The following is a 17,544-nucleotide window of genomic DNA, read 5'->3' on the forward strand; positions in this document are numbered from 1 at the left end:
TCTCCATTGTCCCCGTCGTCACTAGCTTATACTGTACCCCAGTGTAAGACTGTGGACCAGGGCAATTAGGGGTGTATACTGGATCGCTCTACTCTACCTTACGGCTAGAGCCGAGGCTGGATCTCCTTCCCTCACCCTGGAGGATGGCTGATGCAAGGTAGTTAACAGAAATGATGGGAAAGAAATATATTTTCCAAGATTTCTCAAAGAACTGGGTAATAGGTTGTTGTCCTGATCTCCAGGAACGAAAGTTTAACCCACAGGATAATTCTGGGAATAACCCAGGAATACATCAAAGGAATTATTTTGTGAGAAAGGCTTTTTCATAGCTTCCTATGATTAGCTTTATGAAGTTATTGGGGATGCGAAATAAAGAACGAGGAAGATAGTTGGGAATGTCTCCTTGACTTGGGGACAGGACATCTCGCTGCTAAATTGATGTGAATTGTATACATTTTACACTCAATTAAAGGCAACTTCTACAGATTTCTAATCCCTGGAGTGTGGAGGTGACAACACTCTGAAGTGTTTATGCTCTTGTTATAGATAACCAATTCTCACTCTACACAGGAATCCTATATATGTCAGCTGAAGAAGAATGAAAAAGGGCTATTAATAAATCCTATCAGAGATAATGGGAACTGCAGATGCTGGAGAATTCCAAGATAATAAAATGTGAGGCTGGATGAACACAGCAGGCCAAGCAGCATCTCAGGAGCACAAAAGCTGACGTTTCGGGCCTGGACCCTTCATCAGAGAGGGGGATGGGGAGAGGGAACTGGAATAAATAGGGAGAGAGGGGAAGGCGGACCGAAGATAGAGAGTAAAGAAGATAGGTGGAGAGGGTATAGGTGGGGAGGTAGGGAGGGGATAGGTCAGTCCAGGGAAGACGGACAGGTCAAGGAGGTGGGATGAGGTTAGTAGGTAGCTGGGGGTGCAGCTTGGTGTGGGAGGAAGGGATGGGTGAGAGGAAGAACCGGTTAGGGAGGCAGAGACAGGTTGGACTGGTTTTGGGATGCAGTGGGTGGGGGGGAAGAGCTGGGCTGGTTGTGTGGTGCAGTGGGGGGAGGGGACGAACTAGGCTGGTTTAGGGATGCAGTAGGGGAAGGGGAGATTTTGAAACTGGTGAAGTCCACATTGGTGAAGTCACCATATGGCTGCAGGGTTCCCAGGCGGAATATGAGTTGCTGTTCCTGCAACCTTCGGGTGGCATCATTGTGGCACTGCAGGAGGCCCATGATGGACATGTCATCTAGAGAACGGGAGGGGGAGTGGAAATGGTTTGCGACTGGGAGGTGCAGTTGTTTGTTGCGAACTGAGCGGAGGTGTTCTGCAAAGCGGTCTCCAAGCCTCCGCTTGGTTTCCCCAATGTAGAGGAAGCCGCACCGGGTACAATGGATGCAGTATACCACATTGGCAGATATGCAGGTGAACCTCTGCTTAATGTGGAAAGTCATCTTGGGGCCTGGGATAGGGGTGAGGGAGGAGGTGTGGGGGCAAGTGTAGCATTTCCTGCGGTTGCAGGGGAAGGTGCCGGGTGTGGTGGGGTTGGAGGGCAGTGTGGAGCGAACAAGGGAGTCACGGAGAGAGTGGTCTCTCCGGAAAGCAGACAGGGGAGGGGATGGAAAAATGTCTTGGGTGGTGGGGTCGGATTGTAAATGGCGGAAGTGTCGGAGGATGATGCGTTGTATCCGGAGGTTGGTAGGGTGGTGTGTGAGAACGAGGGGGATCCTCTTAGGGCGGTTGTGGCGGGGGCGGGGTGTGAGGGATGTGTTACCACCCTACCAACCTCCGGATAAAACGCATCATCCTCCGACACTTCCGCCATTTACAATCCGACCCCACCACCCAAGACATTTTTCCATCCCCTCCCCTGTCTGCTTTCCGGAGAGACCACTCTCTCCGTGACTCCCTTGTTCGCTCCACACTGCCCTCCAACCCCACCACACCCGGCACCTTCCCCTGCAACCGCAGGAAATGCTACACTTGCCCCCACACCTCCTCCCTCACCCCTATCCCAGGCCCCAAGAGACATTCCACATTAAGCAGAGGTTCACCTGCATATCTGCCAATGTGGTATACTGCATCCATTGTACCCGGTGCGGCTTCCTCTACATTGGGGAAACCAAGCGGAGGCTTGGAGACCGCTTTGCAGAACACCTCCGCTCAGTTCGCAACAAACAACTGCACCTCCCAGTCGCAAACCATTTCCACACCCCCTCCCGTTCTCTAGATGACATGTCCATCATGGGCCTCCTGCACTGCCACAATGATGCCACCCGAAGGTTGCAGGAACAGCAACTCATATTCCGCCTGGGAACCCTGCAGCCATATGGTATCAATGTGGACTTCACCAGTTTCAAAATCTCCCCTTCCCCTACTGCATCCCTAAACCAGCCTAGTTCGTCCCCTCCCCCCACTGCACCACACAACCAGCCCAGCTCTCCCCCCCCACCCACTGCATCCCAAAACCAGTCCAACCTGTCTCTGCCTCCCTAACCGGTTCTTCCTCTCACCCATCCCTTCCTCCCACACCAAGCTGCACCCCCAGCTACCTACTAACCTCATCCCACCTCCTTGACCTGTCCGTCTTCCCTGAACTGACCTATCCCCTCCCTACCTCCCCACCTATACTCTCTCCACCTATCTTCTTTACTCTCCATCTTCGGTCTGCCTCCCCCTCTCTCCCTATTTATTCCAGCTCCCTCTCCCTATCCCCCTCTCTGATGAAGGGTCTAGGCCCGAAACGTCAGCTTTTGTGCTCCTGAGATGCTGCTTGGCCTGCTGTGTTCATCCAGCCTCACATTTTATTATCTAATAATAAATCCTACCGATTTATTTCAAAACTCTTCATAGTCTAGCCTAAACTTTGATGTAAGATTTGATTTGGTACTGGTGAAGTTAAGGGGTGATGATGCTCGACAACCTTATGCCAACAAGTAGGAGGCCAGGACTGGCTGAGTAAATCTCACATTACACCAATCTTATCCCATGCCATAGTGTCAATCTTAAATCAGGAGGGTATTGATCAAGATTCCTACACTTGCCTTTCAGCCTCTCTAGGGTTACCATGGTTCAATGGTCCAATGGGAACTGGGCTGAGGCTACGCAAGCTCATTCCACACAAGGTCAACTTAACAGCCTGGTATTTGTGTCTCGCTGAGGTAAAATTTTAACTGTTATCCTTTAACTTAACCAGTTTTTAATTCTTACTTTTTTGCAAAGTGACAACTGCTGATTCACCCTCAAATACAGATACTGGGGTGTTGAGACAACTTGACATTATCAGAGAAGAAAATCGTCATGGGTTTTATTAATGAGAAAGATACAGAGTGAGATATCAACAAACCACATGCTATTTAGTCACTCACTCACATAGCATTACCAGGTTGCTATTGGTATGCACTTGATTTAACCATTTATGATCCTTGTGGTGAATCAGGGCTGTCCCTCTCCGTCAAAGTTTTGAAGTGCATGGACAGAGCTTCCTCCTCTGGGCTTGTTACCCGTTTCCATTCACTGCGTGTCACGACATAACCAACTGTTAACCCAAAGCCAACCAACACCAGGCCCAACACATTCGCCAGGACTCCTGCTGCCGCAAATTTCGAGTAGGTGTCACTGCAAGGGAAAGGATTGATTCAATCAAGATCCCATACACTGAGCCTCAGTGGGGTTGTCAACATCAGTTCATCGGGCAGGGGCTTAGATTAGTTCACAGGTCGGCGCAACATCGAGGGCCAAAGGGCCTGTTCTGCACTGTATTGTTCTATGCTCTATGTTCCTGGAAGTATCTATTACGTGACCTCCTGCCTCCAATGACTCACACACTTCCACCTAACACGCCGCCCAGACTAATAACGGCAATGAATATTGCCAGCAAGAGAGAATCCACCCACCTCCCCTTGACATTCAGTGGTGCTACTATCACTGAATCCCCCACTGTCAACAACCTGGAGCTACCATGGGCCGGAAATGGAACTGAACTAGTCAAATCAATACAGTGGCTACAGGACCAAGTCAGAAGCTTGGACTTCCAGGACACATAACTAACTCCTCAAATGTGCTTCATCATCTACAATGCACAAGTCAAGAGTTTAACCCAACATTTTCTATTTTCCTGGAAGAACACAGCTCCTAAAACACATGAGAAGCTTGACACCATCCAGGACAAAGCAGTTCATTTTTTTGCACTTCATCCACCGCTGACACACAGTGGCAGCACAGTGTGGACCATCTACAACATCTGCAGCGACTCACCAAAGTTCCTTCACCAGTACCTGCCAAACTCCTGATCACTACCACCTCGAAGGATGCATGGGGAAACCATCACCTGCATGTTTCCCTCCATGTCACACACTATGTCAACTTGGAAATATGCCTTCCTTGATTCATTCATAGTCCTGGAAACTCCTCCTGAAAAGCACTGTAGGTATACCTGCATCGATGTGGACTGCAGCAGTTCAGGAAGGAAACTGTAGCCACCTTCTCGAGGGCTATTAAGGGACCCATAATGCTGGCATTGTCTCTCAACCCATGAACAAATGGGAGGAAAAATGTATAGATATCCAGAAAGCTCATGATAAAGTCCCTCGGGAGAAATAAACTGTCATCGAAAGTTGAAGCTCATGGAAATTAAAACAAATTATTGACCTTGTTAAGAAGTTGGTTGAAATATTGTCGAAAGAGGGTAGGGGTAACAGATAATGCTGTAATTGTGAGTGTTACAAATGGTATCCCACAACAATCTGAAGTACCACTTACCATTTATTCATGACTTAGATGATAGAATGGAAAGCCATATCACAAGCTAATTGATGATAACATAGGAAGCATTAAGCAAATGGAAGCCCAATAAAGAGATATTTATGGATTAAGACTTTCCGGCAAAACTGCGACAATTTATTTCTCTGTGAGTCTGTCTACCACAAAGAAGTAGCACAGAGCACTTTCTAAATTGTGAAAAGTTAGAAATAGTCAGGAACAAATAGGCTTGGGGAGGGGGCATTGATTTTCCTCACTTTACTCTTTCATAGGGTGTGGGCATTGCTAGAAAGGCCAACACTTGTAGCTCATCCCTAATTAACCCCAAAACAAGTGGCTTGCTTGGCCTTTCTTAGAGGACAGTTTAGAATCCAATACATTGCTGTGGGTCTGGAGTTACATGTAGGCCAGAACAGGTAAGAATGGAAAATGTCCTTCCCTAAATGCTATCAATGAACCAGATGTTCTCTCCCTATCATTTGAGACTAGATTTACATTCTAGATCTGTTCATTAAATTGAAGTCCTGGTAAATCCTAATGGGATTTGAACCCATGTTCCCAGGATATTAATGTGGTCCTCTGGATTACTAGGCAACTATACCACCACCTCCTAGAATACACACCCTACAGATGTTGATAATGGTGTGAACAGATACATGATAAAAGGCATGTAAAAACTGAATGGGATGCTGTCCTTTATATCTCGGCAATTCAAAGCAAGGAGTTGGAGGTTGCACTTCATCTGTACCAAGTCCTGGTTGGACTGTACCGCAATCAATGTTTCCAAAATGTTAGGGGGAACAGGCATGGTAGACAAATAATAATTATTTCTGTTGACTGAGGAATCATGTTGGTGCACAATCACAAATCAGACCAGACATTATTGTGGGAATTTGGGAAGCATTGGAGTTGATAGAAGCGCAGAATGCTCTTCAGCAAATGGAAATAGATGCTACATCCATTACTCGTGTTAAACCTCCAATTGATTGCTATTTGTTATCAGAATGTGCCAAGGTTATAGGAGGTAGGTCACAGACCTACCATAATCTCATTAGCTGGTGGGACAGATGCAAGGGACTCTTGTTCCACGTTCTAATTGGCAGTGGCCAATCTCCTCCAGCTAATAAGCCCCAGGTAACCTCTACCTGCACATGAGCAGAAGACCGTGTCCAAGGTAGGGAAGGAGTTAATCCTATGGTGGTCTCATCCAACATCTAACTGCATGAGCTCAGCAGCAGGGTGCCACTGGAAATTAGATAATTCTGGCTAGTCTCACTACTCCTCACCCCTCTTGCCCATGCTCTACAGTGCAGAGGCCAACTGTGGCACTGAGATTAGCTGGTTTGGCACAAGCTAGGGATCCAACCTGTGACCTTCTGCAGCACTGGGATGCTGTGTCCGCAATGTGAGCACCAAATCCTGTTTGAGGACTTCACAAACATCCTCTTGTTCCTCCAGTGTCCCAGCCATCCTCACCTGATGGAGAAGAGTAGCTTCTCTGTGATCCCCAGCAGGCAAGTCCCGATAGCCAGAATAAACAGTGCAAGCCCAAAGTAGACATGTAGAGGCCGGTATGAGGCTCGGAGAGAATAGGCCACACCAGGAATCAGGAAAAATACAAATCCTACTACCCACTGCAAAAGAAGAATCAAAAAAAGACACTTTAACTTTTAAGCCAATACTGACACAGCAGGTGATAGGCATTGAACAAATAACATTGAAAGAAAAGTCAACCAAGCTTGTGAGATAATGCATTAAACCCCATACTCCCTGAAATTCAGTCTGTCTCATCCACCCGATTGCTTCATATTTCAGCTTCAGCCCATTAGGTGCCACTTTGAAACTAATATAATCCTTTAAAACACAAAATAATTCCTCATTAGTTTCAAATATTGTACTTTCAGCTTCTCTAGCCCTATTTGTGTGTTTTCTGGTTTCTGAAACCCCCGTCCGAGATTCCTCTGCATCTATAAAAACCCTTCCAACAACATGTCTGTGTACCCAGCCTTTAGTGCACTACACTGACCTCCCTTCAGTGAGTCCCTTGTATATCATTTTAAGTGAACGGTTACTATTTGTTAATGACCGAATCTTCCTAGCCAGTGAACAATTTGGACATGATGAGAAAATTGGGAAAATTACATGAGAACAGCAGGGTCCCAACATTAAGAACAGAAAGTCTCAGTATCCAATCAAATGTTAAGTGGCAAATTGAGATTCTTGCTGGTGTGCGCTCTATTTGTGCGCATTAACATCCTCATTACAACGTCATCTCGCATAATCGATATACAATTTCCCATTCATCCACTGTCCAGATCAGAACAGTGTGGAAGCAAGCGGGCCATTCAGCCCATCAAATCCACTAAACCTTCCGAAGAGCATCCAACCCAGACCCACACTTCCTACCTTGTCCCTGTAACCTTGCATTTTCCATTGGCTAACCCATCTAGCCTGCACATCCCTGAACACTATGAGCAATTTAGTATGGCCAATCTGCCTAACCAGCACATCTTTAGATTGTGGGAGGAAACCGGAGCACCCGGACAAAACCCACACAGACAGGGGGAGATTGTGCAAACTCTACACAGACAGTCCCCCGAGGGTGGGGTCCAACCTGATGCTGTGAGGCAGCAGTGCTAACCACTGAGCCACTGTACACTCCAAAGATAGAAACAGTGTGGCAACCTCCCAACTTGAGAGTCAGAATGACTCTTGCTTGCTCCTCTAGCCATACACTAGTCAGCAGCATCTCAAAAAATGTTCATGGAAAGTAACAGTGTACACCCTCCCATCCATCCTGCAGGTCAACACTGGATGTCTATTCCCCTCCGGCTGACCTGTGCGAGGATATTGACAGTGGTCATGCAGGGCAGTATTGGGCTGTTAGCACTTAATCAGGTGCATGGTTGAGCTTTAAAGATGATGCTAGTCTCAGAAATCCCAGGTGATGCCGACAATGGCCAGCATTCTTACCGGTGGAGAGTCAAAGAACATGAACTGGGTACTATTGAAACATTATACACTGGGCGATGAGATGGATTTGGGAAGATGTTGTGACTAGGGTCGACAGAGAGAATTGTTCAACGAAACTCGCCAAAAATGACACTTAGACAATTTCTGGTAAGGTTGAGCCATATTTCTCTCAAGGCATTATTGGACTGGCTGAGTTTTTCCAGACCTTCCACATTTTATTTCTGGAATCTGAGGCAGTTTGTGTATTTGTGATGAAAAGATTTCAGTCAGCACACCAGAGGTAGGCCATTCAGCCCCTCAAACCTGTTCTGCTATCAAGTTGTTTTCCGTGACTATTCTGTATCTTAACTCCATTAAATCACTGTGTTCCACATCTTTTAATATCCTAGCCTAACAAAAAAGTAGTTTAGAAATGTCCAATTTACCCATAATCTCATAAGCTTTCTGGGGATAGGAAGGGTATGTTTCAGGGCAAATTGATGCTGCCCTTGGGTGACCCGTCCTGGAAGTGGTGGAGTCTAGGGCTGGCCTGGCCCAGTGATGGACACTAACCTGTACACAGAAGAGAATGATGGTTATGAGGCCACACCAGCTGTGTAGGCTGTACATGTTGGGTATATTCTGGGCCGAATGGAATCGAAACACCGCAACCAAACCTAGGAATTGAAAATAATTCCACAATCAGAATCCATACATTTCAAAATCAGATTGTTGATCATTCACAGCCACCGATCATGCACAAAATGCTAGAGAGGTGCAACCTTCTCACACCGTCAGCATTGTCCTCACAGAGTTGGTCATTACCTGCTAATTCCAGTAAAACCCAAAGTTTGTCTGGGTCCTGAACAACACAGCTCAAAGAGTTTGGATTTAGGTCATTTCACCATCATATTGAACAAATATCTTGCACCTTCTCTCAATTTACTCACCTCTCGGACAATCCTTACAGTATAGAAGTCGATCATTTGGCCCATCAAGTCCACACCAGCCCTCTGAAGGACATCCCACCCAGATCCACACCCCTAACCTCTAACCCTACATTTTCTATGGCTCACCCACCCAGCCTGCACATCCCTGCACACAATGGGCAAGTTAGCCTGGCCAATCCACCTCACCTTTGGACTGTGGGAGGGAACCAACACAGACACAAGAAGAACATGCAAATTCCATTCAGACAGTCACCTGGGGGTGGAATTGAACCCAGGCCCCTAGCACTGTGGGATAACAGTACTCAATACTGAGCCACCATTGTCTAGCCCTCATCTATCTCTCTCTCTCTCTCTCTCTCTCTCTCTCTCGCATTCTCTCTCACTGGTGGCTCTCTTAACTCTCACATCTCTTCCAATTTCCATTTAATTTGGCTTACCTGTAATCTTCCTCCCTTGATACGCTCCCCTCACAGGCTGACACTATATTCCCGCTGCACCCTGGGTTCCACTATCCAATGCTACACCAGACTTACCAACAATGGTAGCTATCAATCCAATCAGGTGGAGGACTGCATGTAGAATCTTCACTGTAGTTTTGGTCTCATGTTTGAACACTCTGTACACCAGGATTGCTGCAGGAGAAATGCATTTGGTTAGCAGTGGCTGTCAGGAGGTGAAGTTGCAAGTTCTAGTGGTGATATTTAAGTCAGTCTCTGAGAGCAGGAGTAAAACACAGGATTTATTTAATGATCAAGATATTACAGCTTTAGCAAGGGAGAACTGCCTCCCAGACTCTCCTGCTTTTCATTTAAAATGTTGCTTTTGACGAATTTAAAAATACACTTGAACATACAGGCTAATCTCGTAAAGCAATACCAGCTAAACAGTAACTCTGAATACAGCCTCCTTTATTCCACTCAATGCACGGATATCAAAGAATCATAGAATCCCTACAGTGTGGAATCAGGCCATTTTGTGCATTGACTCCATACCCATCCACTCCCCACGCACCCTATCCCTCTAACCCTGCATTTTCCACGGCTAATCCAACAACCTATGCATCTCTGGACACTGTGCATAAGCCAAACCATCTAGTCTGCACATCTTTGGGCATATAGGAACCTAGGAGTTACTGTTAGTAACTAGAGAACTGGTGTTGGCTAGATATTAAGTGGGTTAATTGGATGCGAATGAGATGTATAAATAGGGCAAGCACATTTAGAGCATTTTTGGAGAAATAAACTACACTAGAGAAGTATACAATAGCATCCTGTCAACCTGCATTTTTACCTCTGGCATTTAAACCTTATGTACAGGAGCAGGCCATTCAGTCCTACGACACGCTGCACTATTCAATGTCTTTGTAGTTGATTGGGTTGTGGTCGCAGTTCACTTTATTATCTAACCCCTGCCCCTCAAAGATCCACTCTTTCTGAACATGTTGGAACCCAAGCTTGGCCAAAACAGAAGCTCTGTTACAACATTAAAGGCATCTGGTCAGGCACATGAATAGGCAGGAATTAGAAGAATATGGGCCAAAAGGAACTAGTTCAGTTTAGCAAACCTGTTTTGCATGGATAAATTGAGCCAAAGGTCCTGTTTCCATGCTGCATGACTCAATGACTGGTGAATTCCAGAATCCTTCCTGTATTATAATTGATGTGGGATTGGGGAAAATTCTTGTGTAGAATTTATTTTCTCTGTAACTTTAGGCTTACAATCCTCTTTTTCTCCAAAACCCACTCCTCTTCCTTCAAAACACACCTCACTCTATCCTGCCCTGCAATAGTGTTGTCAACTGGGATTGAGTCCATTCCTGGAGGATTCATCACATGATTTTCTCCACATCCTTCAGCCAATGGCTGGCCATCACATCTATACCAATGACATTCTACACCAACCAGAAAGCAGGAAGGAAGATGTTGACCATCAGACAACAGTCATCTCCCCGCAACCCTCTCCACAACATTTTCAATATCTTTATATCTGGTCAAAAGAAATGTTCAAAGAGGCATTTTAGCTAACAGAAACAATGCCCACCTAGATCCCAAAAGGAGGTACGAAGCCTACGAAGAGATCTATTCATAAAGAGGACTAGAATCACAGAATGTTATAGTGTAAGAGTAGGCCATTTACCTATCATGTCTGCACCAGCTCTCCAAATAAACAATTATGTTGACAATTTGCTGATGCTTCCCAAAAATTGTTTTGTTTTCAAGACATCTTTATCCCCTCCCCAAGTGGGAATTTCCATTAACCAGAAACTAACTAGACTAGCTATATAAATAGTAGTTACAAGACCAGCTCAGAGGCTAGGAATACTGCAGCGAGTAACTCACCTTCTACAAGGCACGAGTCAGGAGTGTAATGCATTAATCTCTTCTTGCCTGATTGGGTGCACTCAAGAAACTTGACACCATTCAGGACAAAGCCTAGTTGATTGGCACCACATCTGCAACATCCACTCCTCCCACCACCAATGCTCAGTCACAGGTGTGTACTATCCGCAAGATGCACTGCAGAAGCTCACAAGGCATGTGAGACAGCATCTTCCAAGCACATCAACTCTAATCCTTAAAAGGACAAGGGCAGCAGATATATGGGAACACCACCAGCTGCAAGTTCCTCTCCAAGCCGCTCACTAATCCTGACTTAGAAATATAACTACAATCCTTTCACTGTTGATTGATGAAAATCCTACCCAACAGCATTCTGGGTATACCTACACTTCACGGACTGCAGGGTTCAAAGAGCTGGCTCATCACCATCTTCTCCAGGCCAATTATAGATGAACAGTAAATGCTGGTCTAGTCAGTGACAATCACACTCTGTGGGTACCCTGTAAAATTTGGGTACCCACAATGTGTATGTAAATCAAGAGATAGGAACAGGCAGTGGGGGAGGGGGGCATTATAACCACAGCTCTTTCAATTAGATCATTAGCAATCATTAGTGATCATTAAAGACCTGTAATTATTTTTCATTCATCCATGTTCTTCTTATCCAACAAGATTCTCACAGTTTCAGTCTTGAAAGCGTTAATTAACCCCAGTATTTTTAACCAATTGTGAGTGAGGACATAAAAACCTAACCTTTGAGATAGTGAGAACTACCAGTGCTGGAGTCTGAGATAACACGGTGTGGAGCTCGATCAGCACAGCAGGCCAGGCAGCATCAGAGGAGCAGGAAAGCTGATGTTTCGGGTCAGGATTGTTCTTCAGAAAATCTTTGCCTCCTATCCTCTAAAATTTACACATTGAACTCTGCATCATTTTGTCATTCCATGCTGCACCCATCCAAGGTCACTGCTATGGTGGCCATAGCAAGGTGTATCCCAGACGGGGTCTGCCCAAGGTTTGATACAACTGATGCCCAACTCCCTTATTTTAAATTTAGATAAGGGACAACTTCTCACTAGCCTCTGTGTTTTATTGATTTGGTCTGAATTCCAGCATTCTGACATGGCACTGACCTTCAAAGTAGAGAGAGGGAGCTTCCTCCTGGGCCCTGACTTTTCTGGCAGGAGTCAAAGGACAATGACTGAGGCTCCTGATGGGACAATCCCAGGAACCAGGGCTTGTGGTTGACAGTTATGTCACACCATGTTTGTCTGTATTCTTGGATCATGCTGTGAGGCAGCTAGCTGTGATGAACTGAAGAGGAGGTTGGCTTGGTCATAAAGCAGTGCAAGAGGCCCTTTGGCTCATCATGTCTGTGCCAGTCACCAAATACTTATCTTACCTAATCTCATTTTCCAGTACGTGGCCCATAGCCTCCTATGCTTGGCATTTCAAGTATTCATCTCAATAGCTCTTAAACACTCTAATTGTTGCTGCCTCTACCACCCTTCCAGGCAGTAACTTCCAGATATGCACCACCTTCTGAGTGAAATCTAATTCTCTTAAATCCTCTCTAAACCTTCTGTCCCTTAACAAATCTATGGCTTCTGGTTATTGATCTCTCTACCAAGGGGAAATGCATCTGCATATAGCTATGCCACTCCTAATTTTGTAGACCTCAACCAGGAGCCTGCTCAGCCTTCTCTACTCTCAAGAAAACGACCCCAGTCTATCAAATCTTTCTTCTTAATGGCAACTCTCCAGCCCTGATGGGCTTCCTTTGCTTAAGGAATTATCATATTTCGAGACTTGTAGTTTCAGGGTAAGGTATTGTCATTGGTTTGGATATTTCTATACATGGACACATCCTGGTGTTGATTTCAACTTTTGCTGGACTCCATGCAATGGATTATAGAAACTAACAGGGCCCCTCGAGAAGAACTGGTCAAAAACCATCAGATATGTACAACAGTCACTGATGATTTGATTTAAATTATCCTGAGGCTGGAATTGAGAAAGCACAATTATATTAATTGTACATCACAATATTTTTCTCCTTCCGTAGTCTAAGAGTTTGAAATTGAATTCAACAAGCTCAAGGCCATAAACTGATCTAATTTTCTATTCCAAAGATCTCTGTTTGATTCACAGTCAGCAGCTTATCTATTTAGGAGCGTATTTGCCATTCTCGTTGTACCTGGAAATTTCATTAAAAACAACAGCCTTGAGGCACATTGTCAACTCTGGGATACATTATTGAATACTTCACATGAGGGCTACTATAAACTGCTTGGGCCTATTCTTGGGTGTCTTTGCAGAAATTGAATGCATGTCTCTTTAAATTGGAATAATGACAATGACCCTGGCTATTATCTGACCAAATGATTGTTGTCTATGAGTGAACAACCACACAGACTGGTCAGGATACTTAAGGACATTCTCTCCACAGTTTCATTAACAGAGTATAACAGGTGCTGTTATGCTTGTAATGCTCAACTTTCCTATTTTACAGCAAAGACAATAGTTTGTATTATTATGGCGTATTTAATCTATTAAAACATTCCAAGTGTATTCTCACGTTACATTCACAAAGTGACATTAGCGCAGATGGCCATCGTCAAAGCTTTAGGTTTTAGGGGGTATCTTACAGGAGGATAGAGAGGTGTATCCAGATATCTGGGGTGCCCTTCCAGAGCCTAGCACCTAGATGGTATTGGAATCAAGATCTCACGAGGTATCTGCTTGTTTCTGTGATCCCAACAGTTAGTGGCTCCAGCCTGTCATTATTCTTCATTCTCAGCCTACCTGCATTGTGTACTCACACTCTGCTTTAATCGGTATTGGGAGGTGGTTAAATTAAAAAAAAAATGGAGATTAATTTCTTGCTATATTATTCATATTTAACCAATAAGTGATAACTTGCAATGCAGACTCTGAGTTATACACAAACAGGTGTCACCAGGACTTGGAGGTGAGGGGCATTTTTGTTTACCAGGGGCACAATCGCCTATTTAACAGTGTAATTCTTCAAACTAAAGAAAAAGATGGAGTGTATTTCTGGTACTCACAATCTCCGTAGAGGAAGACCATTCCGACCACCATGCAGAGAGGGTGCACATTGAACTGCAGTGAGCCTCCATTCCATGCAAACCCCCCTTCGTAGTGACCCATCCACACACCAGTCATGACCACAGCAGCCAGGCCAAGGATCTGAGTAGCTGCAATAAACCAGGGCAGTAGGCCAGGCCTATGCTCTTCCAAGGGATTGCTTTCCATTGCAGAATGTAGGTTTCGTTAGTCCACAGGACCTGCAGAGGAATAAAGATCAGGTTTTCAAGTAACAACCCTAGAATAGCGCAGGGGTTTCTCCAAATCTACAGGCCTGAGTCCTCATTGCCAGAACCCCAACACTTGAGGGCTGCACGCAACGTCAAAAAAGGAAATGTTTGCCATGATTTGCTATTGAGGATAGATACTGAGCACAAGTCATAGTGCAGTGGACTGCTATTCATTTGCCTGGATGACAGCATGTCCAATTGCACCCAGGAAACTCAACATCATTCATGCTAAAGCAGCCAGCTTAGATTGACATCCCATCCACCGCCCTCAACATTTATTCTTTCTTCATTACCAATGTTGCGACAGTGTTATACACCGTCTATAAGCTGTGCTGCAGCAACTCACCAATGTTCCTTTGACAGCATCTTCCAGAGCCACAACCACTTCCATCTACAAGGGCAAAGGCAGCAGATGTGTGGGAATGCCACCGCCTGCAAGTTCCACTCCCAGCAATGGGAAGGCAATGGCTGAGTAGACTGATAACCCAGAGCCCCATATAATGCTCTTGGGATTGGGGTTCGAATCCCACCACTGCAGATAGTGGAATTTGAATTCAATAAAAACAAATCTGGAATTAACAATCCAATGGTGACCATGAATCACTTGTCGGAGAGAAACATGTCCGGCCTACGTATGGCTCTAGACCACAGCAATGTGGTTATCTTTTAACTGCCCTCTGGGCAATTAAGGATTGGCAATAAATGCTGGCCTAGTCAGTGACACCCACATCCTGTATATGAATTTTTTTTAAAAAGCCATTCACAATCCTGGCTTAGAATTATATCACCGTTTCTTCACAGCTGCTATCAAAATTGAGTGTCCCAACACCACATAAATGTCAACAGCACACTACCATCTTCTCTAAGGGAAGTGAAAAATCTCAACTGCAGTGGCTCAGTTAGCCCCTCAAACCTACCCTACCAATTAATTAGATCAAGGCTAAAACATACAGATGGAATGTCGGAGAAACTCAGCAGGTCTGTGGAGAGAGAAACAATTAATGCTTCAAGCCCAGTATGACTCTTCTTCAGAACTGGCTGGCCTGGTTGTGACCTTAACCTCACCTTCCAGCATGTGCCCCCATAATTCTCCGGCAAGGAGAATTCCAAAATTAATAATCCTCTGAGAGAAAGAATTGTTCCCCATCTCTCTGTTAAGTGAGAGGCTCGTTATTTTGAAACTGTGCCTTGTAGCTCTAGATTTCCCCACAAGTGAAAATGTCCTCTCAGCATTCGCCCTGTCAAGTCTCCTCAGGATCATATACGTTTCAGTAAGATCACCCCTCCAACGAGTACAGGCCTAACCTACTCAACCTTTCCTGATAAAGTAACTTGTTATTCCAGAAATCAGCCAAATGATCCTTCTCTGAATTACTTTCAATGCAATTCTATCACTTAAGAAAGGAGATTGAAACTAATTATGATGTTGTAGTTGGTTGGCTCGCCAAGCTGGTTCATTGTTCTGCATTACCCTGCTGGATAATATCATTGTAGATTTTAAACAGTTAAGGCCTCAGCTGTGATTTCTGTGTAGTTTGCCAACCTGAGAATGACACATTAGTCCCAAATATCTTTCCTGTTAGTTAATCTATCCACCAGTAATGCTAATTACATAACCCCAACACCATGCTCCTTCTTTATCTAGTAATCTTGTATAAAGCACAGGTCTACCAGGGTCACTCAACCCGAAACATTAACTCTGATTTCTCTCCACAGATGTTGTCGGACTGGCTCAGCTTTTCTATCTTGGTCTTCACGTCTACCAGTTTCCCTTTACCCATCTTTTTGTCACATCCTTAAAGAGCTCTAATCATTTTTCATCAAGTTCCCATTCACAAAACCATATTAACTCTGTCTGATTATATTATGATTTTCTAAATGGTCAGCTAACACTTCTTTAATAATGGATTTTAGCATTTTATCAATAATACATAGGCTAACTGGCTTAAATTTTCCTGCTTTCTTGAACTGATGTCTTATATTTATGGTTTTCCAATCCATTGGGACATTTCCCAGTATCTAGATAATTTTGGAAGATTATAACCAATATATCTACAATCTTGGGCGCAATTTCCCTGAAGAGTCAATGATGCAGGTCCAGGGGATTTGTTAGTCTTCAGTCACATTAATTTTCCAGGTGTGATTTCTCAAGTGATCGTGATAGTTTTCAGTTATAAACTCCATCCCTTTTGCCTCTTGACTTATGTCTCTGCCAATGCTTTTTGTGTTGTCTATTGTAGAAATGGACTGAAAATATATATTTGAATATTTTTTGTGTCCTATTTTTAATTCCTCAGTCTCATCCTCTCACGGGCCAATGTTCATTTTTAAAAATACATTTTCTTTTTATATACTTGTGGAAATATTGCTGTTTGCTTTTTAATACTTCTTATGAGTTTTTTTCCGTATTCCAATTTCTCTTTTCTTTTTGCTGGCTTCTAGAATTTTCCCAATCTTCTGCCTCTAATTTTCACAGAATTTTATATCTTTTTGTTCAATTTAATATCAGACTTAACTTGCATCTTCCTCAATGGAAAATGTCTTTGTTGAGAGTTATGAAATATTTCCTTAAATGTTTACCCTACATCTTCATTGTCATATCTTTTAAGCTATTCTTTCAGTCAATTAATTGCCTTTCTTTAGGTTTAAGACATTGGTTATGGATCCACATATTACAATCCCAAAGTGAATATGTAAATCAACATATCATGATTACTTTTGCAGAGAGAATTTTTACGGCATGTTCATTAAACAGTCCCATCTCATTACACGCAACCAGAATTAAAGTAACATAGTTCCTGGGAAAGTCTAGAATGTACTGTTTAAAGAAACTCCTGAATACACTGTATGAATTCGTACCTGATGCTACCACTGACAAGTTGGTTTGTCCAATTGATATGAAGATTTTAGTCACCCACAATTACTTCAGTACCTTTCTTGCTAACCCTGAATATTTCCAGAAGTACACCTTGTCCTATTCTTTAGCTGCTTAAGGAGAGTATAAATTTCTCCCAACAATGACTCCTATACATCATTTCTCTTATGTCATCAAAACTGGGTCTCCATCTTGATAGTTGCATACAAGATAATTTCTTCTTTACTGATCTAATCCTATACAAACAGAGTTGGTGGTTAAGAAGGCAAATGGGATACTTTCCTTTATTAGCCAAGGCATAGAGTTTTAAGAGCAGGGAGTTTATT

At 44.0% G+C, this 17,544-nt stretch overlaps 1 protein-coding gene across 4 annotated transcripts in view; it reads right to left on the reverse strand.

The window, feature by feature from the left end:
• Nucleotides 1–2,798: 2,798 nt before the first annotated feature.
• LOC125466270 (transmembrane ascorbate-dependent reductase CYB561) overlaps nucleotides 2,799–17,544 on the reverse strand; it is a 235,131-nt gene continuing 220,385 nt past the window's right edge. For all 4 annotated transcript variants that reach the window (XM_059638650.1, XM_048560567.2, XM_059638651.1 and 1 more), the window contains 5 exons: nucleotides 14,074–14,313; nucleotides 9,200–9,298; nucleotides 8,290–8,393; nucleotides 6,241–6,398; nucleotides 2,799–3,621 (listed from right to left, as the gene is read on the reverse strand). In XM_059638650.1, the coding sequence (XP_059494633.1) occupies nucleotides 3,420–3,621; nucleotides 6,241–6,398; nucleotides 8,290–8,393; nucleotides 9,200–9,298; nucleotides 14,074–14,281 (771 nt within the window). In that variant the 5' untranslated portion in view covers nucleotides 14,282–14,313 and the 3' untranslated portion in view covers nucleotides 2,799–3,419. The remainder of the gene's footprint in view (nucleotides 3,622–6,240; nucleotides 6,399–8,289; nucleotides 8,394–9,199; nucleotides 9,299–14,073; nucleotides 14,314–17,544) is intronic.

This window comes from Stegostoma tigrinum, chromosome 31 (assembly GCF_030684315.1).
Source record: "Stegostoma tigrinum isolate sSteTig4 chromosome 31, sSteTig4.hap1, whole genome shotgun sequence".
NCBI lineage: Eukaryota > Metazoa > Chordata > Chondrichthyes > Orectolobiformes > Stegostomatidae > Stegostoma > Stegostoma tigrinum.